At 36.3% G+C, this 27,865-nt stretch overlaps 3 protein-coding genes across 5 annotated transcripts in view; 1 reads left to right on the top strand and 2 right to left on the bottom strand.

Moving 5' to 3' along the window:
- Positions 1–7,066, bottom strand: part of LOC121874083 (polypeptide N-acetylgalactosaminyltransferase 2-like) — a 131,831-nt gene extending 124,765 nt beyond the window's left edge. For both annotated transcript variants that reach the window (XM_042377992.1, XM_042377993.1), the window contains exon 1: positions 6,929–7,066. In XM_042377992.1, coding sequence (XP_042233926.1) covers positions 6,929–7,018 — 90 coding nt within the window. In that variant the 5' untranslated portion in view covers positions 7,019–7,066. The remainder of the gene's footprint in view (positions 1–6,928) is intronic.
- Positions 7,067–7,652: 586 nt separating this feature from the next.
- LOC121874081 (zinc transporter 6-like) lies at positions 7,653–21,239 on the top strand. 2 transcript variants are annotated; one of them, XM_042377990.1, is made up of 10 exons: positions 7,653–7,800; positions 10,248–10,300; positions 10,497–10,653; positions 11,549–11,591; positions 12,255–12,437; positions 13,068–13,211; positions 13,967–14,086; positions 14,406–14,508; positions 14,938–15,207; positions 15,810–21,239. In XM_042377990.1, exons 1-10 carry the CDS (start codon positions 7,731–7,733, stop codon positions 16,455–16,457), a joined length of 1,791 nt encoding a protein of 596 aa, XP_042233924.1. In that variant the 5' UTR covers positions 7,653–7,730; the 3' UTR covers positions 16,458–21,239. The 2 variants fall into 2 exon arrangements, with proteins under 2 accessions (XP_042233924.1, XP_042233923.1); XM_042377989.1 differs by having other exon boundaries at positions 10,476–10,653.
- A 137-nt stretch (positions 21,240–21,376) lies between these two features.
- On the bottom strand, positions 21,377–27,610 carry LOC121874082 (dihydropteridine reductase-like). Its single transcript, XM_042377991.1, has 6 exons — positions 27,442–27,610; positions 25,328–25,430; positions 24,833–24,919; positions 24,316–24,456; positions 23,619–23,811; positions 21,377–23,206 (listed from the first exon to the last, which is right to left on the bottom strand). Exons 1-6 carry the CDS (start codon positions 27,523–27,525, stop codon positions 23,107–23,109), a joined length of 708 nt encoding a protein of 235 aa, XP_042233925.1. The 5' UTR covers positions 27,526–27,610; the 3' UTR covers positions 21,377–23,106.
- Positions 27,611–27,865: the final 255 nt, after the last annotated feature.

Here is a 27,865-nt window from a genome sequence, read left to right as displayed (position 1 = left end):
CTTGAGTACGATAACTTAATACCTGGAATACGAATACCACATTTGTACGATGACTCAAGTATGTATGTATGTACAGTATGTATGTCTGTATGTGTGTATGTAATCTCTTAACCTTCAACTTCCTGGAGGTCGAACCATTGGACCTGGCTGTAACAATAAAAACAAACTAACAATAAACAAACACTGACCCTGTGATATTATGGCTGCCAGGACTCCCTAGGTGACGTCATATCCTTGTTTACAATTTACACTGTTCTCCTGGCTTTACACCTCCCACCGGCCACATTACTGCCATTGTGAGTCAATTAGCGCCAGGTAATGAACATGGTACACCTATATGGTTGAATTGGACGAAGGATATTTGAGTGTGTGTGTGACACCTGGGGCGACCTGTGGTGTAATGGTCAGCATGCTCGCTTCGCAAGCGAATGGACTCGGGTTCGATCCCTGGGCTGGGTGAAACTATGGGCAAGTTTCTTTGCGCCATTTGCCTCTGTCTACCCAGCAGTAATTGGGAACCTGGATGTTAACCGATTTGCGAATTGTATTCCGGGGTAATGGTTAGCCAGTGCAGTTAGCGAGTTGTCCGGGTCTTCTCGGACTATTCCTTTACACTGGGTCATGCAGCTCGTTAACTCAAGGTGTGGTTGTTGTGTTGGCGACAGCTTCTACACCTTAAACAAATTCACGCCTAGGAGGCCCTAGGGCCGGCCATCCTCGATTTCGAGGGGGTTCCATTATTATTTATTATGACACCTGGGCTTGTATCTTTAACCTATACACATACCTACGCTTCCATCTGGACTTGTGCTATATCTGTATTTGCACTTATTTCGGTTCATGTGATTGTATCTGTAACTGTACTTGTATCTATACCTGTACTAGTATCTACACCTGTACTAGTATCTACACCAACACCACCACTAACACTTACTCTGATATTCCTCTCATAAAACACAACACAAAGTTCCTAATATATATTGTTAAGAAACTTTCGCGTCACGTCTCCCGCAGTAATGGATTTAGTGGCGTGAGAGGCGGCGGCGGAGGTGTTTGCCCGGGTGAACATCGCCTTACGCTACAGTGACTAAGGCTTGTCGTGTTGCACATTGTCACCAGACCTTTATTTGTGTCAGGGAATATATTTTTTTTCCACGAAGGATCGGGAGCCAGCGACCAATATTGTGAAGGTGTGGGACCAAAGGTGATGGTGCCAAGGTTTGTCTGTTTGTGTGTCTCTCTCGGTGTCTGGTGAGGATGGGAGATAGTATTCTTGGTTGGGTGGTTGGTGGTGATGGATGTTTGGAGGAGTGGTAGTGGTGATGAACAATGTTGGGGGGGGGGATGTGGTAGTGGAGAAGGATGTTGGGGTAGTGGTGGGGATGGTGGTATTAGTGGTGGCGACGGCGGTGGTGGTAGTGGTGGTGTGGCGAGCCTGCAGCAGATGTGGAACGGGAGCAATCAATGATCTCCCCCCTCCCTTCCTCTCTCCCTCCCTCCTCCCAAGAATCTCTCCCCATCTTCCAAGAATCCTAAAACATCTCTTTATAACCCAGCAACAATCATACACATTCCTGTAGCGCGTTCCCGGAATCTTACAACAAAAATTTTACACGTCTTCTCATGATCTTCATATGATCTTCGAGAGACGTCATGTAATCTTATAGGTGGGCCTTCCTTTCATACAGCAATTTTACACTTCTTACAGCAACTTTGTACGTGCCGCTGTATCGTTTTCGTGGGATTTCAGTCAGATACAATAACTAACTCTTGAGATGAAGTTATGTATTATTGTCATTCTGTAATAATCGCACCCTGTATCTATTCTGTACTTGTACCCACATGTATATCTGCACTTGTATCAGTATTTATAGTGCTACCTGTATTTGAACCTTGCATCTGTACGTGTGGCTCCTACCTTTACCTATACTTTCATGTAACTCCACTAATTATTCGGAATTACCACAAATAAACGCCCCTAAATGGACTTCCTAAGATCAGGTACAGGAAGCGAGGGGCCGGCGGACCTGCTTTTCCCTAACCAATGTCCCAGAGACCACCAATATTCCCGTGACTCTAATAACAGCCCTGGCGTAATTATGAGTCGCTGGGGACTGTTTATCACCCAAAGAAACTCCACGCAACGCACAGGATTGCGTGACCAAAAGCCCAAGTCACTCTCACGGGCGGGATACTTATGTCAAATGTAGAGAAACTGGAGAGCAAGTCAATTAGAGAAAGGTAGGTCAATTACAGAAAGAAGGAGATAGAGGTCAAATAGAGAGATGGGTCAATTACAGAAAAAGTCAATTAGAGAGAGAGGCCAATTATAGAGTGTGTGTGTGTGTGTGTGTGTGTGTATGTGTGTATTACCTATAAATTACCATTAATTACTCCTGTGTCCAACTTTCCCTACTACTAAAGAATCAAATTAACAACAAATAACGAATGAAGAAACAAAAATAAACGCACTTAAACAACAATGAATAAACGAAGAATAAATAGATAAACTACAATGAATAAGTATAAAATATGAATAATAAATAAGCAAATAACAATAAATAACACGGCATAAAATGACTTAAAACAGTATACACCACACGAACACAATTACATTAATAAATAAACAATAAACCTAGAATACTTACTAAATATAGAAACTTAAAAACCAACATCTGAAGTACAATTCGGATTTAAAACTTCTCTAATAACTCTATAACGATGACTAAACAAATTAGCCTTACCTACCCTCCTAACTTACGCTCGCTCTGTTAGTGTAATGAATATACTCCAGCCAAGAGGATCACACGTGTAGAGCGGGGTTATGTAGCGTCTGCATCTCTCTTACCTATGGATGGATGGATGGATAGATAGATAGATAGATAGATATTCAGTAAAATCATCATACAAGTTTATATTGTTTCAGGAAGTATATACAGTGTAGGTATACTGTATAGTTCAGCATGTATATAGCCAATACAGGTAGATAATTCAGCATGTATACTGTATACTCGAACTCATTTTAGTTTTAATTTGCTGAGCTTATAACAAAGTGGAATTAAAACTGGGATAGACAAGGATATCACTCATTACTAACAAATATCTTACCTTTAATGGACAAATATTCAACAAATAATAATAATAATAATAGTAATAATAATAATAATATAAACGAGTAGGAACTAGGCTTCTCTCCGTTATATTGTAACGTGGTCTTAAGTTCTTAACCACTGTAAATCCTGCACCACGGAGATGTCATAACAAGCTCACACCAACGCAACATTTGTAAACATAATCGTGTCACTAGTATACTTTCCCACCACCAGGGTTCCTCTCACAACAACAAACAACACTCGTACGTTGAGTATTCCGCATAAATAAAGCCGTAAGCACTCAAATAGTTTCCTTCCACTAAAAAATAAAAAAATAAAAAAATAAATAAATAAATAAATAAATAAATAAATAAATAAATAAATATATATATATATATATATATATATATATATATATATATATATATATATATATATATATATATATATATATATATATATATATACGTAAAAAACTGATACATTACTTCAACTAAAATGTACACTTACCTACCTTACAAACAAAATTAACGTGACTGAAAAGATTCCGTGCGTTAATTTTGCCTCCTAACTGGTGCTAAGTGAACGTAACTCAGAATAATTTACATATTTAGTTCACGTAATAAAGGCATATATTCTATTCGGCAAACGGTGTGTCTAAATTTACATTTCTGAAAACATTTAACTTTTCACTTTGTTGAGCATCACAAGGACCGATTTTTTTCATTGTATAAGAGTACAGGTGACTGTTTAACTAAATTAACGTCACAGTACATGTAATTTCAAGTGCCCAAACAAATTTACTGAGAGCATAATTACAAAGCTTGGAAGCCTAATTGTTCGTGAAATTGTACCTATTCAATGTTATAGGAATGTCGAAGCAAACAATGGCAGAGAAAAACTCATATAATATTAAAACCATTCATGCGTTCTTTGAGAGAAACATACGCATACTGTACATCTACAATACAATATACATACTTCAACGTATCTAAGAGTTGGCATTAAAAGGCCAATACAGAATATAAATTGACGTTTGTGTATGGAGTAACGGTGCTCAAATACCCGAGGGCTCTTATTTTTAACTTAAAAGACTCTGAAACTCCTTATAACCACCAGCTAATCCCCCCCCCCCTCAAAAAAAATCAGATAAAACGTGAAATCAAAGTCATTCATATTCCAGAAATGACACTTGTATTATCTGGCCGCACAGTCCATGACGGAGATTACCAATATCAAATGAATTTTGAAAGCCGAGCTATCAACTGTGAGTAGTGGTAGTGGTTGGGTGAGTAACAGCCTGATAGCTTACACGTACGTTGACAGTGAGGTCTGTGGTCATTGTTTCACCTACCGGGGTAGCAACACATAATTCTGTATGAATGTTTTTCCACTGAAATAAGAGCAATGCAGTATATTGATTCACTCTTCTCCCAGTCATCAGTTTTAAGGGGAAAAGGAATAAGGTCTGAAAGCTTACTATTCACCCGTATATTTAATTCAAAGTTTTCTTTGAACTGGTGTTTAAAATATACCAATACAGAATATGAACCTTGCCAGTCGGGGAAGTAATGAAAAGCAAAACAAAACAAAAACCGGCTTTATGCTACTGTCACTGACATCCTACTTAGCTTATAAGAACTAAAAAATAAGAATGGAGAAAACTGCTGCAGACTTATTGGCCTATACTAGGCAGCCCCGTTTATACCCTACCTTTGTCACTCATGTGTCTGCCCAACTTATATTTGAACTTCCCAGCGTGCTCGAGTTTATAATGATTTTCGGAAACCTGTTTCACTTATCCACTACTCTATTTCCAAACCAGTGTTTACCTATGTCACGCCTCAATCTAAATTTGTCGATTAAAACCCATTGCTACGAGTTCGCTCCATGGTTAGATAGCTTAAGCCTAAGGAGCCTGTCATCGCACATGGTATGTCACTATGTTTTGCTAAAAGCAAATAGCACACGTTACCGAAACTTAAGTTTTTTTTATAATCAATAATTATTTTAGGTTTCCTCAGCAACATAAGATTATTACAACCGTTAATCACCATGCACAAATTCGAGCGGTGATTTTCGTCTTGAATAAATTGAATAAAGACGAAAGTTAAGGTGCTCCATTGTTTCCCTTTTTCCTGTGTGATTTTATCACAATATATTTATATATATCTTATCCACGTTTTCATTGTAGATCTACATGAAATATATATATACATATAATATATATATATATATATATATATATATATATATATATATATATATATATATATATATATATATATATATATATATATATATATAAATGAGCAAGATGCATCTCAAAAAAATTCTAGTTTGACTCAAAATGGCCAACCGATAAAAAAAATAGTAAAAAGTAAAGGCAACTGTCATTCCTTTGTGACGCAGATTATCTAACCTCTGTCACTGAGAAAAATTTGTGTTATCTTTTTCCGCCTGGGGACTGGGCCGTGGGTGTTGTGCTCGCATTCTACAGCTGATAGTCTCATCTGATGTTACTCACGTGACAACTTCAGACTACCGCTATTGTTTGTGTTTTGCTTGTTTTTCAAGGAAGTCATACTTTTGGTATAAATGAAAGACAACTGATATGATGGAAGCTGATGTAATCGAAATAAAGCAAACATCTTACAAGGCGCTCAAGGAAGACGTGAATAACATGTGTTCCTCCAGTACTCAGATTACAGACAACCCACGGCACCGTTCAGCATTGGCTTGGTGCGATGAACATGGAGGTATTGTGTGTTGATCGGTGTGTGAGAAAGCGTATAAATATGTCTGAAATTATGTACGAGTAAGCTTTGTGTGTTTGCATTATTTACATTTGAACATTAGAAAGCTTTGTGAGTGCTTGGGCAAATGTTTCGGAAGTCTTTACCTACGTATGATCGTGGGTGTGTTTGCTGTGTGTTTACAAGTCTAATCTCTTGGTGTCTGTGTATGTGTGTCGGTGAATGTCGTCACTGGTTGTTTGTTTGCGTGTATACGACTGTGAATTTACTTATATATTTGAACTAATTTGTATATTATTGAGCTCAAAACTGTGTTGGGTGTGTATGTTAGAGTTCGTGTTTAGTGTTTGTGCGTGTGAATATCTGTATGTTTGTATACGATGCGTGTGTGTGTGTGTATGTTCTCGCAAATTATAAAACACAAGCGTTCAACTCTGGTTAGAATTAAGGAAGCGCGCCAAATCCAATTACAACTTTATCTGTACAACGAGCAGACATTAAGAAGACTTAATTAACATAATCCTCTTCTTAACCACAACTTATAGACACTGCGTACAGTATATACATAAGATAGCATAGATAATGAAGCAGTGTCCCTACAAAACATTATAATACTGTATAGACAAAAGATTATATGACAGACTTAGAGAAGGGCAGAGACAATCACGTCCCTTTATTATGGACATGAGGAAGACGAAAGAAACTCATCTTTGTCACAATTACCTATCAAACCACCGGTACCAGACCCGCCCACCAGCCTACCATTTCAACGTGCGCAAAATCAATACTCCACGCCTTTAAAAGTGGTTCCTACCGATTGATAGCATGAATTTCAGGACGTTGTGGGCTTCGATTGTGTGTGGAAACCCACGTTAAAAGGCCATAGTAGGAAGAAAGTTGTATAATGTTGTAAGACAAGCGTATAATGGAGGAGTGGCACTAGCAGGCACTGTCCCTGGCATCATCGCATCTCGACTGGGCAGTAGTCTGGCAACGGAGGCAGCGTCTCAAGAACGATGTTTTCCTAAATTTTTAACCTAACTGTAAATATTAACTGACATTTCAACACTGGGTACTGACCTTCACATCCTTACTCGTGTTAAGATAAACGACAACACCCAGCGTCCACACACACGAAACGATTATGAAGAGTTTGCAGTTCCTACGCATGGTAGTGAGTGTACACAGACCACCGCGGAGCTGCGAGCGACACTGACCCGCGGCCGCTGACGGCACCCACCGCCGCCCTATCTTAATTTATGTTAAAATAATACCACGACCATGGTCTTGCAATCATGTATTTCAAAACCAACACATATAAATAATACAATTTTCAACCTAGTCACTATAGCTATATAATTTTTAAATAAGTTTAGCCTCAAATAACTCTCTTCTTTTTTTAAAACAGAAGTGATAACTGCTTTGGCGGTTTTGTTCGTGTTATTAACTAACATTAGCTTTTGCCCCTACGAGTGCCACCAATACTTCGAACCATCATCAACACTTGAACACACTTAACGTATATATATATCCTCAACGCATAATAAATAATTAAGTAACTCTTTAACCAATGTGTGATTAGTACATTTCTTCGGAAACTATACATTCAAAATATCACCAAGTAAAATGACCTCGGAGACTGTGAAAATAACACTTTATATATCTTAACTTATTAATTACTTAAATTATGTTATCTGGTGCTGTTTTTATAAATATATCACTAAAATATTCAAACTAGCCTAAGAGTATATTACAAATGGATGTATAATGATGACAAGAGAAGACTTTAGTGGTGATAATAATGAGTGTGAGCAATGTTTTGATTGTGTTGAGTTGGAAGCTTCAATGACATCCTCAAGAGCTACCTGAGTACTTACTCGCCATGAGCACAACTATTACTCTCCAAGATGAGAGAACCTGCTCACACAGTTCACAATCAGATTATTTAATAGGTATGGCTATTTGAGTTGTGTATAGCGCCATTACCGAGTTGAGACTTGTGATGGCTGTGTGTGTTTGTCTGTCCTTAACCACCATCACTTAGGGTAAACTGATGACTCTAAATGTATTAAAACAGAAGGGGTTTCTCACAAAATCTGTATGCAATCCCGATTTTTGGAAGAATATGTCGACGCATTTTTTTTTAAGTCGTGAGAACATATTGCACTTTCTCCTGACTAATTGTAAACGTCTGTACTTTATTGATGTAATAATATTTTATAACCGTCAGTCCATTAGCAGGTATACAGTATATATTTATAGTGAATGCGCACTTGTAGCAGTCATTGTGAATATGAATAGTTCTACTGGATGCACTACACTAGGTCATGCTGTTTTAGAATTTTTGACACCACTAAAGTCAGCATTTATCCTCGGGTTTAGAATCACTCTTGACTAAGGAACCTTCTCAATGGAACTATGTTTTGGGTAGGTGGCTACATACCCAGACAGTGCTTGGGTAGATGGGTCATTGGTGGTACAGTAACAGTGCACCTGTCACACCACAGAGCCATCATTTTATGTGTTAAGTTAAAGGTGGTAAAACTCACTGGAGCTGGTGAGAATACTCTGTAACAGCCTCAGTGGAGCTTTAGAACCTTAGTCGATTATGACAACTGTTAAACAAATACCAGCTTTGTTTTTTGTTAAATTATTTGTTATATATGCTGTATTTAAAATTTTTTATGCATGATAATATTTAAACTGTTAGAAAGTTTAATTTTATTACGAATTAGATATTTTCTTTTTTAGTAGATGTGATGCTGCCCTGGACAATTGCCATTCATTGCACTTAAAAATCAGAATTGAACAAAGATCTACAATGTAATTTTGGTAAATTTGCAGTCACACTGTTCACTTTTAGCAAGTAAAAAATTTATTTTTCTAGTGTATTTGTGTGTTTAGACCGAATATGACCTTCATTTTTGGCGGAAATTAGCTTTTTTTAGCGATTTTTTTTCGTTTGACGTTTTCCGAAAAAACGTCAAACTAAAAAATACAAAAAAACACTAGAAAAACAAAAGCCTAACCTAACTGAACTGACTCTCACCATATGATGGAATCACCTATTTCTTACCTTATTGGCCTGGTTCTTGTTCGTCGTTGCATTCTGGGATTCTTACCCAACGCCACATATGTTGGTCTTTGCGATATTTACATTCAGTCTTGCTCTTAGTACACTTTACTGAGGTTGGAAGAACACCATGCGATCAAAAAAATGCTATAGTTTCCACGTTTTTTTTCCAAAAACTCGCAATCAGCTCCATATACTTTAAGTGACATGTATCGCAGACTTCCATGGTCGGAACTGAATTTCAAAATATGAGAGACCCAAAATAAAACTCGATTTTGATTGGGCCAAATATACTCTGAATTAAACCCAAAACCATTTTAATTGGTTCCAAAAGCAAAAACGCTTTTGATTGGCCGCGTGACGTGTACGGGTACACATGCGCATCATGATTTATGAAGGAGACGCGAGAGACACGCAGTGTTGGATGAGAGGCAGACGATAATGGCGGGAGGTTAATAGAAGAAAGTAGATTTTTTTTTGGAAAAGCTATCTCCGTTATACATTTCCGCCGGTAATGTAATAGATGAAAATTATCTTATAATTAGATGTCTTATTCGAATATGATAATATATTAGTGGTAGGAATGAACGGTGTGTAAACGCAATAATACCGTAATTTTTTTAAATGGGAATTATTCCTCCTGGGCACAGGTCACTGGCCCACATTGGGGCCTGGGGGGCGAAAATCTAATAATAATAATAATAATAATATTACCCTAATAAAAAAGTAAAAATTACAATGGTAATAATGATAATAATGTAGAGCCATAAATAATTACAAAAAAAAATCAAGAGTGATAAATGATATACTGTACATATGTATGTTTTGTTGTCAAAGTAAGAGTCCCTGCAATTGTGTGTAAATGAGGCAGAAATTCAGTCAGACCAGCAACCTGGGACTTGGTCACAATTTTTGTGATGCCATATGTCATCACAAAAAGAACTTGGCCTTACACCCTAGGGGAGTTAAGAGTTAGTGGATAGTATTTTCAATGAGCGCAGTGTGATCCTTGTAAATGTTATTGCTATTGGAATAATGTTCGGATTGACGGATGAAGTACACGAATTCTACTGTGAGGTAACTTGTTTGTGTTCGATCTAAAGCTGATGGCTGTGATCACAGTGAGGATACATGCTCAATCATCACATTAAGTCCCAGCCATTAATGTTGATGATTTACCTGGGTTTCTGACCCTTTGACTTGACGGGTAATAGAGTACATGTGTCATTTAGTTAAAGCCTTGGCCATGATATAAGGTTTCAGAGTCAATCCTTCATATTTATCTTTATGTATTTATTAAAGCTATCTCGTCTTCACCACCAACAGGTAATGGAGTTCGACAACGGGGAAATACTTTGGATTGTGAGGAAACTCCACGAGTAAGTTCCTTATGACTTGTCAAGTATGAACTGTTCTTACTTCACTTATGTAGATGCTGATGTGTGTTTCAATATATTTAAATAAAGTCTGAGAGTAGGAAGTAGATGAGTTACATACACTGTATAGGTTGAAGGTTCGGTATAAAGTGATTTTGATAACCAAGTTTGTTTACAGTACTTTATTCGGCCATTTAAGGAGGGTGCAGCTACCTTGTCATCACTTCAGTCGTTTATTAAAGAAATAACATGGCTCTTCCATCAACGTGAGGCACAGGAGACACTAGTCCTCGTGCTTGTTAACCTTCTGGTCACACTCCTGCTGCTCTCCTGGTGCCACGCCACACGCAGCATGGGTACGTGTAATGCTGGTTATATCTGTCACCTGTTAGAGAGTTAGGTTAGGTGTGGTATGATTAGTTTAACACCTTTTTTCTCTCTTTTTCTTTATATCTAAAGGCTAATTGATAGTTTGAATCAAATTTGCCTGACTAAGGACATACTTTTTACATGGAGAAAATGCCCTCTTAAACTCTGTAGCCCTTTTTGCTGCTTCAAGGCTCAGTCTCCAGCCTCCCAATCTTCACTGGGCAATGTGAAAAAGCCTGAGTCCCAGGATCCATTGTTAGCTTTCAATTTGTTTCAAGTAGGGCATCGAACCTGTGTGAGGCAGAGTGAGTGAAGCAAGTGAAGTGAAGTCTGTTATTCTTCTCGATTTCAACCATCCTGTAACATTCGGGGGAAAAACTTACAAGAGTAAAAAAAAAATTAGATCTATCAACAGAAAGATTATAAATAACAGATCAAAATGAATAGTTGTGACCTATACTTTTCACAATTAGGTTTATTTAGCTATAATACATAATGATAGAAATATGTTAGATGGGGTGTTAAAAATATCAGTTTTATTACCCTGATTGTGTAAACATATAAAGAAGTTGAAACAAGGATGGTGATTAAGATGTAAATAGGATTGATTATCAAGTGTGTAGTTACTGTATACTTTGTTTGTGCCTGTATGATGAAGGGAAAGAAAAAAATATTACAGAAAAAGATGACTCGCCATATCTTATCATTCCACTCATTAGATGTGGTAATTTATTTGTTCTTATTTATATATTTATTTTTTATTTGTGAAGGTAATGTTGTAAATACAGTAGTATCCTTAAAAATAATCTTTTGTGTTGCAAGAAACATTGTACCACTATAACTGCATATACTGTAGTAATTGTATGCATTTTGTCTTTTCAGCCCTTATGGCATACACCTACTTGTCGTGGTTCAGTCTTCTCAGGTAAGTAAACAATTCGTCCTAATATGTCCAGACCCAGACATATTGTAATCAAGGTTGTAGATTTTTCATGTGGTTGTAAATACAATATGTTGATATGATGAATACAACATGCCAAATTTATGTGTCCAGAAGTAGATAGATTACTGTATGTTTAAGGTTATAGATTTTTCTTCAGAAGATTGTAATATCCTGATGATAAGATGACTACAACATGCCAAGTTGCAACGAGTGTCAATGATTACTGGAAGAAAATTGATTGGTTGAAAGTGAATTAACATGTTTCTGAGTCTGTGAGTAGTCTTAACGGAATTTTACCAATGGGAATTTTATACAAAGAGATGGTTCATGGGAAACAAAATTTTATTAAATGTATAATTATCTTAAAAAAAATTGTTATGTGAGAATGTATCATAGAACCTAAGTGAACTCTCAGTATCCTGTGGGTATAGGTACTTGAGCCCTCCAGTGTTCTGATTTCCTACCCTGGGTTTACTGAATGTTGTATAGTACTGCAGTGTTGGAAAAAAAGGACTCGATTCATTTCACTCCAGGTAATCCTTTCAAGAGACAGCCAAGGCCAACCAATCTACCTCGAGCATTATTGATTTCTATTTGCTATTTAATTTGAACATTTATTGTCTTTTCTTTTTGTTAATCTTCCAGTCTCATTACTTGTCTGGTGTGTGTGTGGGCAGAAGGTCAGAAAGCTACCCAGAGCTTCACATATGGTTACCTTAGATGTGAGGCCCTGGCAGTGTTTTCTTCCGTGATGCTTTCTCTCCTCGGTGCTGTCATCATCGTTAAAGAATGCATCGAGAGATTATTTGAACCAGAAATAATTCATACGTAAGTGCTGTTTTATTGTGCAGTATTGTCAAGTTTCTGCTATGGTATTAAAAAATTTGTAATCTTCAGTACTCCTCTCTTTTTTTATTTGATGTGTAGGAAGGGATACAGAAAAACTCAAAGAAAAGTTGAGAAATAATTGTGAGGGGGTGGTGCAAGACACTCACCACATATTGATTCACAACACAACATATTTATTGACTTTGTCTTTAGGTTGTGTCATCGGTTTAATTAACTTTCCAGTGTAAAGTAAAATAAGGCAAAAAAGTCAATTTATTATTGATTTACCAGTCTGCCTGAATATTTATCTCATTATCACTATAAGGGTGCTGTGGTTACAATGCTTTAATGATGCTGTTGGTGTGAGGAGTTAGGATTAAAGATAACTTTTAAATGTCCAATACACATTACCTTTTGTTGGTCCATCTATCACTCTTATTCTCTATTTCCTTAATAATTATATAATTTCAATAGGCGATATACCATGGAGATATTACAACATATTACTGTATAACCTTACCAGATATTAAATTGTGTTGTAATATTCATTGGAAATGTTAAATGTGATGCCATGTTGACAGAGGAAGTAGTGTTGACAAAACTTATTAATATTATATGTAATGTTGGCAGAGGAATGTTAAGTATTGGTGGGATGCTTGGACTGGTGCTGCACCTTGGCATGACCACCCTGGCCCACAACCCTCCACTGACACAGGTGCTGAGAGCTTCCCAATCTTCACTTCTTCAGGAACATGTGGCTGATATGTGCCGCAGGTGTGTGTCTCTGCTAATGTGTTGCACAAAGGATCATGACTCTTACTTTGCTTTCCTATGCTTGTCAGATATAATAAAGAGTGTGTCAGGATATTTGAGGATAAAAAGTTCACGTGACTGTGTATACAGTACATTAAAGCACTTACTAGAAATGGTACTGTATATGGTTAATGCATGGCTTTTTCCAAATACCTGATGGTTTATTTTTTCAAGCCCTTTTCTGTTATGGTGCTGTATGGCTGGAATAAAAAACAATACAAATTCTCTTCAATTACTGTCATCCATTTACTGTGACTGCTATGACATACCCAGGGCTCAACAATTCTTATATTCTCATCCTTAACTTTTCTTCTCTTAAATACAGTTCTTTTTTTCATACATTTATTATTGCACCAGTGGTAAGAATTTTAGTGAAAACATAATGATTAATGAATTCACAAAATAAAAAAATGTAGTAGAGCAGTGAACAAAATCATATATGGCTCCTGTGTTATGTACAGATAGGGCAGATCTGATATTGTCTACCATATATAAGTCTAGTGTAACTGCGGGATACATTTTAATGGCTTACTCTCATTTGTGTGTCACCTAAACCATAATAAAGAAAAAATTTATTTTTCCAATAATTACATTTTGAATGGTGTTTAGGCAGTAATATGCAGTAATGCCTTAGTATCATTTTTCTTCTGCTTTTAATTTTTTTTATTATTTTTAAACTGGAACTGTAAGGATTAACTTAAAATACTTTATTTCAGTCTTTGCAATTATGTACCATCATTGACAAGAGTACTTCTGCCGAGAGTGGACCCAGTTGTTCTCATATCAATTACTGGTTTTCTTGCAATATTGGTAGATCATCTTGTTCTCCAGATGTAGTAAGTTGAGTTTTCTTATCTTTTAAAAATCTACACATGGAATAGAAATTTTTAGAGAGAGTTCACGCATGGCTAACGTAGTATGTCATTTATATTGACTGGTAGACAGCTGGTGAACCTGGACTACTGTTCTTAAATTTTACCCTTTTGCCTGGGTCTACATATGGTTGGTATGGAACAGATTAAATTACAGTATATATGTTCTTGTTTTTTCCGGGGACCAAGGATCATGACCTCCTAGACATACTGGCTATACAGAGTTGTGTAATCCTAACTCGGTTATAGAATAGGATTTCAGGATCAAACTTTTATTTTTCAGTAACTATCAGGTAGCAGATAGTGTTGCAGCACTGGTTATTGCTCTCCTCACCATCACCACCATGTTTCCTCTGTGTGTGTGTTCAGCCAGCATACTGCTTCAGGTTTGTAAAGTTTGTGAATTAGTTTACCTTCAGAAACAAACACAAATTAACTAAAGATTTGACCTGCTTTATAAAATCTTCAAGTGGATTTTATTCTTTTCCTGTAGTTAGAGTTTATGATATTACATAATTTGGCAACTCCAATTTTTTTTAAGAGTTACAGTACATGTATAGTGTTATATTAGGTCACACTAGTTTGACCAGATTATACTAAAAATAGTCTACTGTATCTATAAATATATTACAAATAGCTTGCCTCCCACAATCTACTGTACTTTGTTATTGAATACAGTAAGCCCTTATTTATTCTTGGGGCTGCTTTTTTGCATCCTTGAAGATGTCATACATTTGTAGTTCCATAGAGAAAAATAGATGATAAATAATTGTTTTGTCGGTTAATTTACATCACACTCTTTATCTCATTGACAGACTACTCCAGTTAGTGTTTTCGCTCAGCTGGATAAATGTTTGCGTGAAGCACTTACCCTGGATGGTGTGTTAGAGTTTCGCCACGAGAATTTCTGGACACTAGGTGTGGAAAATCCATCATGCAGAACATCACAGTTATGTAAGGACCCCAGTGGCTTCATTCTCACGGGCAGCCTTCATGTACGAATTCGTCGGGATGCCAATGAACAGATGGTATTAGCTCACGTCAGGGAGAGGTTATCTCCACTGGTTCCATTGTTAACTGTGCAGGTGAGTAAATGAGTTGTGTCTTTTTTCTGCCTTAGATTTATATTGATAAAATTATAATGGTAGGTACATAATGTATTTATCTTACCAAATCAAAGGGAAAAGGGGTATAGAAATTTCATGTATATGTGTGTGTCTGTATGCAACTGTGTCATCATTCCTCACATCAGTCTCCTCAGTAATCTGTACTAATAATAGAGCTATGGTGTTTGTTCAGTATTCTTAGTAAGAACACTGTTGCATTATCAGATTTATATTGGTCTGATTGAAGGTACCACTCAGGAGTCATGTTTCTTCACTTGGAGAAACTTAAGTCTTTACCTTTGTGTGAGGACATGACAAGTCATGATTGCAGAGAATATTTTTGTTTCTTAGGAATGCTTATGATCTGATATTATGTTTTAGGTGCTTCAGCTGCCAATTTATTGTTAGGACTGTTGACCAGCTCTATACTTCTCACACATTAGTGCTTTCATTGTTAACTAGAAACAACCATTATATTTTGTTTGTGTTCTAAAGCTATAGTAGATTTCTTCTACCATAATACAGTATATGATTAATATAGGGTAATGTGATAGTGATGATAATAATAACCCTTTTTTTAGGTCTTCAAGGATGACTGGACCCGCAGCTCGACCACTTTGCAACTTTTGAATGACTCTGCACGGGCCTTAGCCACGTCACCCTCCCACTCACCGCACTATGTTAATGTTACCTACCCACAGGTGTACCCACCAACAAAATCTCCCACAGTAAGCTCCTCTTTTCAATCTCAGGCATATTACCCAACCCTTCCACGCCCTCCATTTTCCCATACAGTGCCTCAGGGATATGTGGCAACCAAATCACCTTCCTTGATGTCTTCCATGATTCCTGGCACTTCCACCACCAGTAGTTTAACTGTAGGTATCAGCAAAAGTGTTTTAGACACTAAAACTACTGTAAGTATCAAACAGAACCGTGTTGACGATGAATTAAGCAGTTCGGATCCTTTGTTATATGGAAATTCGGATACTGAGGCTTTCAAAAGCACACCTGATTTGTCTGCTGGAGGGTCAGGAGAAAAGGCAGTCAGTTTACATGATTGGGCATCTGGGAGTAAGTCGAGTATAGGTAGGGAGGCACACAGTCAGAAACCATCGCCATATTACGTAAATGTAGATTTCTCCAGCAGATCAAACATTTTGCGCGCTCCAACGGAAACACCTCAAAGTAAGATTAGTAATAATAGTATTGATCACAGTCCAAGATAATGTTCAGTTTTATATCTAGCAAAGTTATATTTTATAATTGGTAATGTATTTTCAGAGAATGATCCTGATGTAATGGATAGTGTAATACTTCATAATCTCTGTAGTAGAGTTCAGTCTTAGATGATGGGCAGACCTATGTGTGTGCAGTTTGTAATGGTGCACATAACTGGTAATATAGACTAGCTCATTGGCAAAAAAGCTCACACACAAGCCCCACTCATTTCATATATGAAGAACTGAAGATACATGTCCCACTCAACTCATATATCACCAGGTGAAAATGTACATCTCACTCATTTCAAGTGTGAAAATTAAAAAAAATACTGATCCCACTCAGTACATGAGGATGTGAATGTGCTGTATATAATTCTCACTCTTCATATATGAAGTAGGTTCATCTGGGAAGGTAAAATGCAGACCCTGTGGGCTTCTGGGGATCCTAAGTGATGAGCAGCTCCTCAAAATTTTGCCTGTTCTATCTACTTCATTCACTAGATGGTAAAGCAGATGATACATTGTGCATTTTGTAATTTTTTCTATGTTACGGTTGTATTTTTATTACTAAATATTATAGAATAAATATACCCTGTATATTGAAAAATAATCATAATTATACAATAGCAATGATGGCATTTACTCATTCCCTCACCACAGTGTTTGAGTATGGTATCAGTGTAATAGATCTTCATATTTATCTGAGAAATATTTCCATGAATAGATCCTTATACGACAGTAATATTAGAACCTTTTATGAGATATAGTATAATTTAAGTTATATGTACTTGTATATGTTATATTGTCATGTCCTGTGCAAGAACTATATTTTTATGTACTGTATTAGGATACGTCTCACTTGTTGCTATTGTGCTTTTAAACTGCTTCTGTTGGTTGCACAGTACAATAATCTCTTATTAAACTTTTGACAATTTGTACAATCTTGTTGAAATTTTATGATACAGGTATATACAAAAATCATCCTTGTCCTTTTTTTTACATGACCTGTGTGTTATCAGTGAGTGACCTGTAAAATTTGTACAGTAACTAATTGTTTTTATTCAAGGTTGCATTCCTGAAGTGGTAGCGAAGTGACACAATTGTGGATGTACTATATAATGGGGAACAAGGGCTTAGGATTTAGGAGTCACTGAGACCATCCATAACTGGAATATTTACCTCCTAAACATGGTACAGTATTATAACACCTTATATAGCATCACTTGTGCAATAAAAGGCAAAATCAAACATACATAGGCTTTACTAGTCAATAGATTAGTTATTAGTAAATATCTTTTATGCGATAAGGTCTGGTAAATGTATTCAGTTTGGCACCTCACAACCCAACACTCACCACTCTTTGTCCTGTGCAGCAGTGTATAAATGTAAAATAATAATATATGCACAAATAGAATGGGTTTAGTTTAAAAGAGTATTTTATGATGTTCAAACATGACACCTGGGATTGGTAGCTTACCTCTCATTCATCATTCTGTGACTAACAACCAACCATCCTCCCATAGTGTCCATTTATGTAATTCAGTATCAGCTGTAGTGTAGTGTAGACGTTAGCTACCCTCTCCGTGGGACTACTGAGTTAGATTTTAGTATGGAAACTACATTATTACAGAGACCTATTTAAAAAGAGAAAAAAAATCATGTACTATTTTTCATTGCGTTGGTGTGAGTCGCATAATAACACGGGTTTATTGAACTACCTAAACACAGCCCCTGGTGAGCCTGCCGCTAAGCTGAGGACATACTGGTAGTACATTTAACTGCAGTGTACAGTCCATTAAGCAAACTAATAATGCCAAATAGAGTACAACCTTAGAGTTTTGCACACCCAAAAGCTGAAATGGTTGTGAAAGTCCAATTTTTGCTAAATATCAGTGAAACGTGTAAATATCTGTAACCATGATGCCCCGTACAAAACAGTAGTGATGAAATGTATAGAATAACACACAAAACAATACAGTATTACCTAGATATATATTAGGATGCATAGTTAACACCAGAGTGGTCCCAAATACTGTCACAGGAGAACATACAAGATAGTTTTGCTAATATCGTGCACCCATAACAGCTGCTAAGTTCTTGACTGTGGCTGTGGGTCCCTTCTAAGTTCTTAGTGATGGTCTCAGTCATAAAATGGGATTCCAGGATCAATTCACCATTTTCAGTGGATTATCACTTTATTTATTATTAGTTTTCTTTTATTTTAAGGAGCTGGATAACCTAACCTCAACTATAAGGCTAGAAGCAGTAAATAAGGTAGGGTACAGCCGAGGTCAAAAGTCTTGAACACTTAGCAATATCTGGCATCTACTTCTGAGTTATACATATATGATTGGGATATACTACTTGTCATCACATATTATGCCTGAACCACAAAATGGGATAAAACTCTCCTTTATACCTAAGATCTTCGGGTACTTACATGCCAAATACTGTCAAGTGTTCAAGACTTTTGACCCCGACTATACATTTTCTGTTGCATAGTTGATACTTTCTAATAGGGATATACAGTACAGGTATCCCCCAATTTGTATTCACGTTAATGAGGTTTTAACATTTCTTGCAATTTACGCAAGGCAAAATCACCGTTAACGATATTTATTGTTAGGCTAAACTAGCTGATGCAGAATGTAAACACTGGGAAGTGCATACTGTATTTCCCTTCATTTGGCAAATCCAAGATGGACAATATGTGCACAAGCTGCTTTTCCATTCTCCGTGTGCCGCTTCACGGCCACTATGCAAACTACAGTCCAGCACTTTGTTTCAACATGATCACATCTGCCCTCGCTAGTGTAACAAACGTTATCCTTCTTAATCATTGCATAATTTTGTGGTCACTGTGATACTTTGCCGTTATTTGTGAGAGGAAAAAATTATCTGGACGATAATGTTTTAGTGTCTGAAGTGATCAGTGTAAAACACTGTAACTTTGAAAATGGCTAGCAAGTGTCCCGTCGGAGTCAGATTGATGTCACCGCTCCTTTAACAAGAGTTCCCTTAGCTTCGGAGGAGACATGCGATGATGACCAGGCTTGTAGTTGTTAATGTGGTGAGTGTTGTTTAACTTTTTATTATTTATTTGATTTGTGTAGGATCGTATTTTCTGTGTTATATGTCTGTGTCGGACAGGCCAGGAACATATCCCACTGAAATCCATGCAGCAGCTCTACTGACAAATGATATCCATCCAGTTTAGAATTACAGAAGTCACTCACTGCTAACCTACAAGTCATAAATGAAACCTTGAGGAATAACGTAGGAAATTTAACTTTATGACCAAGTGGAAGAACCAAGTCTTGTGGTTTCCCTCTCTCCTCCCTTATTGGGATTAGAAATTGACAGGTAGTACTGAAACAGGGAATGTTTACCAGACTGGATGTAACAAGTCAGTCTTCCCAAAAGTCATAAATGTTTTCCTTCTTGCAAGTTCCTTTCCACTGTAACATAGGGAGGCAGGTGCTTAACTTAAGGGCAACACGACACAGTACTCACTTATTCATTGCAGTGGTTGTAACTATGTGTACTGCTATGGTGTTCCTCCACAGTAAGGCTCGAAAATTTTCCTTGCATTCACTTTTTCCATTTCATCAAAGTTTTTTATATAATTCCTAGATATCTGTATAGCACATATCTAGATTTCTTTCTCTTGATTATATTCTTTGAAATATAAATCTTTAGTCATGTATGTTGCCTGATATATTAGAAGGAAGAAATACCTAAACACATTCAGACATTTAACTCATGTTAAAGAACTTCTTTGCATGTTTCATCATATACTGCTTATGGGATTCACAGTGGTATAAATTTTAACACCAGTTCATGAATATTAAAAGAGTTCCATATACTTGGTATCGTTAACTAAATTAAGACTTCTGAATATTGCTATATATTTTCTTAAGTCTCCTCCATTTAGTGCAGTAGTGTTAGTGAAGATCCTTGTTGTAGAAATGGAACACCATATTAGGATACGTGTTACAGCAGAGAAGAGAAAGAGCGATAGCAAATAAAGTTTGTTTAATCTTGGTTCCGTCTACCCTGCGCTATAGAAGGACAGGGCTTGCAAGAGTGAATGAAGTTGTTGCTCATATGAGTTAAAGGTAATCATAACATGGCCATTTAATCTGTTCATCAGTAGTTTAAAATGTAATGTTTTATCACCATTTTATCTTCATCAAACTCAAAATATAAAATATTGTTAATTTCATCATCCAACTGTTTGCTAGGCACAGTGCTAATGGGCTAGAATGGACCTGTTTTATTTGCAGTATGAGTATTCAACTTTTTTTTTTTTTTTTTACAATACCCTGTACTTAATTTTACTTAAGAAGGAATCTGCTTTAAATACAAGAATAAATTACTGTACTGTACTATATATTGGTCTTCAGCTTCCACTCCTGTGTAGCCTTTATTAAATGGATATAATATTGGATAGCTGATCTCATCTTGATTTGGAGTGTGACCAACATTCCTCTCCATGTTAGGATGCTGTGTATGTATTAGTTAGTGTACTTGCCATATCATTAAGGTTTATGTTTATCCATGTGAGATAAGTTTTATACTGTTCTTCACTTTCATCTGGATGCCTCTTAAGTACAGTGCATCATTACTTTTTACAATACATTTGACATTCAACATAATTTATTCCATGTTTATGGCATAATTTTATATCTTAGTGATGTTTTGTAAGTGAACTGATTGTCATTTGTAAATTACCAGAAGTCATTATCTCCTGCAATATTTGTACATACAATATATTCTTTCTCAGTATTGTGATCTTTCCTCCTGTATTCCTTGACCCAACCCACATCAGTTATTGTGAAGTAAAGACAAATTTACATTCTTAAGAATGAAAAGTAGTTTTGAGGGGTTTCAGCCGAGTGAACAGATAAAGTTAAACAACCAAACTTCTTTTAGGCTCTATATTTTGACAGTTATGACATTGGGAATGTATAAGCTTGTGACCACAGCCAACCCTAATTTTTTTTTTTCCTTAAAAAAAATAAGGCTTATCAATCTTCTTACACCTGTAAATTATCTAGGTACTAAGTGCAGTATCTTTTCATTGCTGGAATTCTCGCCTTTCAAACAAATATTAAATCTTCACCACAACCACTTTGACAGTAACATCTTTACCTGAACAAGGTAAATAATCGGTCAAATCATTCACAATAATGGTACACGAGAGTAAAAATGTGAAAAAAAATAGGGTGCATCAAGGGAAGCACAAAGTTAACACACCTAAATTTTTACAATTTACTCTCTATACCTGTATAACAATTTTTGTGAACACACACTTTGTAAATTTGAAACTACATGTGTTCTTTGATGCAAAAACAATCTAGCTCTACGTTAGCAAATATTCCAGCATTCATACGTACTGCACATGTACAAGGAAGCATACAAAATATATTACAGTACAAGTACATATTAACTTTCCAGCTATAGAATAAATCTGTAGAGATCAATACTGGATTTCAGCCAAACTAACATTTTAATGGAAGCTATAGGGAAGTCTTCTCCATTCTGGCAGTAAAATGTGGTTTAATATTTTTGAGCATTGAAAATTTTATAATCTTAATTATACATTTTTACAAGGAAACACACTTAATTCTTATTGTCTTCAACACTTTCTTAATTATTTTCTTCATTGCAGAATGAAACTGTTTACAGCAGTCTTAATACTAGTCATTTAACAAGGAAGCACTTGAGCACCTTAATCTTTCCTATCATTTTCTAAGGAGATACAAAGGTGAAGCATCTGCTATTTTTTTACATTTATAAAAATAAATTTTTGATCATCGGTTACTCTGAAGCTAGGCACTTACTTAATGGGTTGCAGGTTGACTCCGTCCCAATCTAATCTAACTATATAGGTTAGGTTGGGGCATCATGACCAGTCGCACTTACAGGTTAGATATGAATACTGCAACAGTCTACATATTTCAACCTGCATGTGTGGCACTCACACAAATATTAAACTGGTGACAGACAGATAGATACAATGAGAAAACTTACACAGCAACATTCAAGATGTACAGGTACATTTTTTTTCCTTTGTGCAACTGAAAATACCTAAGAATATATAAATACCAACAACAATTATATCTGTTGAGTGGATACTGTTAGTCAGCAAGCAACACATTGCACCAGCCTGATTAAATGCAATTCAAATACATCTTCAATCATAAAACAGCAAAGCAAATACAGTATACAGTACACAATAAAACAACTGACTGAAGACGATGTATCTCACCCCCTGTACATGTTACATTTCAAATATAGAGTGAATTCAGTATGGGGTTATCAAAATATGACGACACAAAAAAATCAACATTTGTTAACGCTGACAATAATAATTGCAGGCACACTATAAAATTATACAACAGTTGATCATCTCCGATCCCCATGATTATAATGTATGCTCTTGAAAGTACTGTACAACAACATATTACAATAAAATAATGGACTTTAATGGATCTAATGGTAAAGTAAACTATGATGAAGAAAAATAAAAACAGATCCAACAAATATCAACATGTATTATCATAATATGTCAAGTGCAAAACAATGTAAATAATATAGTACAAGTACATGAATCTTGTGTCCAATTACACATCCTGATGTGTAGGAAGTCTTAAGCCATGACCAATTCTGTCTTGTCATCCTTCGTGATGAGCTGCACGAGGCTGCCAGAAGAGGGTCTATCACTTCCAGTTGTCCACTTGTGGAAAAGTCTGTTCAGAAAGATTTACAACTTATAGTCTATTTCAACATTTCAAGTACAAATAATTACCATAAAGTACTTTAATTATTTCTTTCATAAAAAGTAGGTGCGCAGCCTACTTTTTACACAACTTTGCCAATACTCTCTATACCCAGCTACTCTCTTAACTCCTGGCTTCAGTGTCATATAGCACACCCACCTCATTTTGTTTTTGCCATGCTCACTCTCATACCCTACCATTTCTTAAATTTCTCCACTAACTCTGCAAAGCTATTTGCTATTAACATTAAGTTATCATAATGGAACAGCTCCAAGGCAGATCAATTCTAAAATCTCATGATAGTTCTTCTAACACCATAATAATAATAATAAAAAAAAAGACTCAAAACAGTCTATACTAATACAAAATAACATTTACTTACTCAGCAACAAACTCTAGGGTGGTCCAAGTGGAGAAGTCTGCACTGGACATCCATTTTCTGTTCATAGGTGTGTCAAGAGTAACGGGAAGTATAGCAACAGCTGTTGTCCCCTTTGGTAACCCAGACTTGTCCTCCCCAAGACTTTTTGTTAACTGGTGGACAGCTGCCTTGGCTAGACCATATCCAATCATGCCTGAGAAAAGGTAATGTTTACCTTGTATATTTTCATGTCACTGAATGTGATATAAAGGTAAATGAGTTGAAATAACTTAGTATTATGGAAAAGTAAAGGAACACTGAGGAAGAAGCAAAACCTTTTCTAAGAATGAGGTGCAGGATAAACAAGGCATACAGACACTGAAATATAATACCGGGTAATGTCCATTTCCATGTTTTCACCCCTGACTTGTGATATATAAAGTAAATGTAAATATAACCAGAAGGTAATTGATTAAGAAAACTAAGGGAGATTGAAACAAGTGTTAACTTGAACGGAGAATTTCAGATACTGTATCTGGGAGTGGATATGACAGTGTGTAAATGGACTGATGAATGATAAACCAAAGAGGAAGATAATAATTGGAGCACAGATAAATGTACATAAGAGGGAAGAACTATATTAAGGGAGGAAGATGTACAGAAAAGTGAGAGAGCGAGCTGAATATTTTTATGACATCATCCACCTAGAAATCCTCACCTGGAGTTCCATTAATTGCAGGCTGTGCACCAGGGAGGGTCACCAATCCTCCTTCCTTAAGGAAACGTGAGGCAGCCTGTGCAGTGATGGTAGATGACCACACACTCTGGGACCACATTAACTCACAGTTCTTAAGAAATTCTAAAAAAAAAAAAATTAGCATGGCTAAGTACAGGTATATTTGTAAAAGTATATACTCTACAGTACTGTATGTTTGTAACCTATCTTTTTTTTCCAGCAGGGTGAACATTATTGTATTTGTAATAATAATGAGCATCATCAAGACATGATATACAATACTTAACTATCACAGTACAGTACAGTGAATTCACAACATAAGTACAGTAAATATGCACATAATAAAAAGTAACATTTGATTCTCAGACATATTTCATCAATATTCCATATGAGTAGTGTTAAAGATTGAAAAGGAAAGCAAGAAGTACTGTAAGTGAAAAGCCAACATGGCCACTCCAAAACTACTGTACGTATCAAATAAAGATTCACAGCCACTTACCCTTGCTTCCAGCATTGCCACCAGCCCAACCACCTGCGACATTGATGAAAGCATCTACCTTTTCTGAACCAAGCGCAGCCTCCAGGCCTGTCAAGTTGATATACAGTACTCATTATATTGTAACTAAGAAAGATCAAATATTTCCTCACATATAAAACAAGATACATTTCATTACTCATTGTTAGAGAAGAGTACTGGTAACCCTTTCATAAAACCTTGCAAACTGGGCAGCAAGGTCATCTATCACCCTTTACTTTACTTTACTTTACTTTATCCTCTTCACCACTGATGGCGTGTTAGCCAATTGGACAGTTAGTTACATCTTTGTTATGCAATGTTGGAAAGTATTGGGCATGCACTGGTTAAGAATGTATCTAAACCTGCACCAGTGTTGGTCAAGTCTATCATAAGTCACCCAGGGTACCATTACTGCAAAAAGTAAAAGATACCTAAATCTGGGTATGTCAGTAAACTAGGGGTCTCGCATCTGCTCACCAGAAATGACTTTATCTGCCTGTGCAGACCAGTTTGCTTCTCTTGATACAATGATGTTGACATCTGCCTCATCGTTGGCTACCAAGTCAATGGTCCCCACCCACTGGAAGATAAACAACAGTAAATTAATAATGTACATTCAAACCATGAAACAATTCCTTGGAAACATGGTAAAATAAATGCCTCACACAAGATAACTTGCTGTGTAACCAGGCTGGACCAGCCCACTGTGTGTAAGATATGATGAGCAAATACTGTGCACAGAACTGCCCTTCAGTGTTGCCAAACTTAAAACTTAGGATAAATACAGAATATCACCATATTTCTTTAAAATGACTTCAAAGGGACACAAATCACTGCTGATAATATTCTATATATATGTACTATACCTGTACTGTGTACACTACATATATGGCATAAATTAAATAAAAATTGTGTTTATAATAATATATCCAGGGCATTCTATAATGCTGATCTTCTGAACAAAAACTTTAGGTTATGTACTGTGATCACTAGGTCCCTGTGCTGGCAAGTTAGGCTTCCAAGGAACAAGTGGTGGGAATGTAGTGACGGCAACCAACACAGCCTGAGGTGACACCACCAAGGTCACACCTCCAAGACCTGTATTAACTACCACCCAACACATCTACCCCCACTCACCTGTGATCATTTACTCCATTCAACAACTATGTCATTCATAATAAAACTATATTTATTCTCAACTAACAATTTTGAGTACAGTAATGAACTTCATAAACCCTAAAAGACAAAACAAATACAGTACTGTGCAATACAACAGTAGTTAAATACAGTACAGAACTGTATTTATGACAAAGTATAACCGTCTATGACAGTAACTTTTTCTGATTCATTAACTGGTGCCTTTTCTATACATACTGTATATCATACAAGAAATGTTCTATTTACCAGTTATATAATTTAATGGATTGTATTTTCCCAATGTCTGATGTATTTACTGGATACATATAATTCATATTCATCCTATTATACACAGGAAGCAGATAAAACATAACAGAAGGCAATAAATAATATTAGACCGTAAGCCCAGGACATATTTGTAAGAGAACTCATTATCATTCCCTCCAGCTATAAGTGGTCACAGGAGCTGCTACCTCTCCCTGACCTTGACCATCTATGAAGGTCTCACTGTAGATCTCCTCGAGTGATATACTGTATCTTCCAACTTTGAATTTTTTCCATAAAAATATTAGAATACTTTTGAGTTAAGTTGGGTTAGGTTGGTTCATTTTGTTACGGTGGTTTGTTTTTCTATCACGTTCTTATGATTTTGTAACAAATGATACAAATCACTGGCGACATGAATAATTTGTCCTGCACAAATGTTGGTAAAGTCTGGTCTTGACCAACACTGGTAAAGGTACAGATGTATCTGAATATGTTCCAGTGTTGGTCAAGTCGGAACTTAGGGTGGTAACATCGCTTATCCCTAAGGCAGCTGTCAGTTTTTACACCAATTAAACACAAGATTACCAAATTGCCATCTAACAGCTTAAAGTTAACCATAATACCCAAGTTCCTAATTATAAGACAAATAATTCCAGACAGTAATTACAATTCTTCTAGAAGTATTGCACTCTACCATACTGAGACAATCCAGGAACGTTGTGAACATGTTCTGGGATTTATAAATAGGAACCGACTACTGTACCGTAATGCTGTCAATGTCTGTGATACAAGCTTTAAATTATCCTTAAAGTCCAATGCATCCTGACTGTGTGTAGAGTCCATTTTAAGCTGGTAACTGTGGGACTCATATATCCTAAGAGTTCTGCATGTCAGTTCAAGGCCATGAGGGATGACTCGCATTTTGGGAGTCAAAATCGACACACCTTAATAACCTAACCCACCAAAACTACACAAGTTAACCTATTACGAATTCATGATACAATTACTATATAACATAAAGCCTTCTGGTCCTTTTTACAGCACTGTTGCATACATGTTAGACACTTGTAACAATATTAGCTGCCAATACAAGTGACCCAAAAACTAAACGTCTTGAACCAGGCAAGCAATCAATATACTGTATGGCCTAAGAAATATCACATAATAACCATCATTCATATACTTACAAAATCCTTCGCCTTAAAATGCTTGACAACGGCAGCACCCAGGGCACCACGCCCACCATACACGACAATTTTCCCAGCTGACATTATGGTTAAATTAATGGGTTTCCGTTCTTACTCCTCCTAAGACACAACCTGATCTGGCGGCGGATGTTCCTGAACGTCACAGAACACCATACTATGGCCAGTCCTGAATAAATACCACGAACAAGATGGCTAAGCAATTTATTTTTCAGGTAACAGAAGCTAAATAAAATTTGCCCATAAACAAATTTATATTATATTTATCATATTTATCTTTTATATGGTCATCTAATTTAATAACAGATGCAAAATAAGGTATTGTGGTTTTATTCGCGGTAATTATTTAACATTTATTAAATTTCCTGGTAACATTTACATGGTGCCAACCTCCTTTATTTTATCC

Source organism: Homarus americanus, unplaced genomic scaffold (assembly GCF_018991925.1).
Source record: "Homarus americanus isolate GMGI-L3 unplaced genomic scaffold, GMGI_Hamer_2.0 scaffold28172, whole genome shotgun sequence".
NCBI classification, from domain to species: domain Eukaryota; kingdom Metazoa; phylum Arthropoda; class Malacostraca; order Decapoda; family Nephropidae; genus Homarus; species Homarus americanus.
The sequence above is the reverse complement of the archived record's forward strand: the minus strand, read 5'-3'. Positions and strand labels throughout refer to the sequence as shown.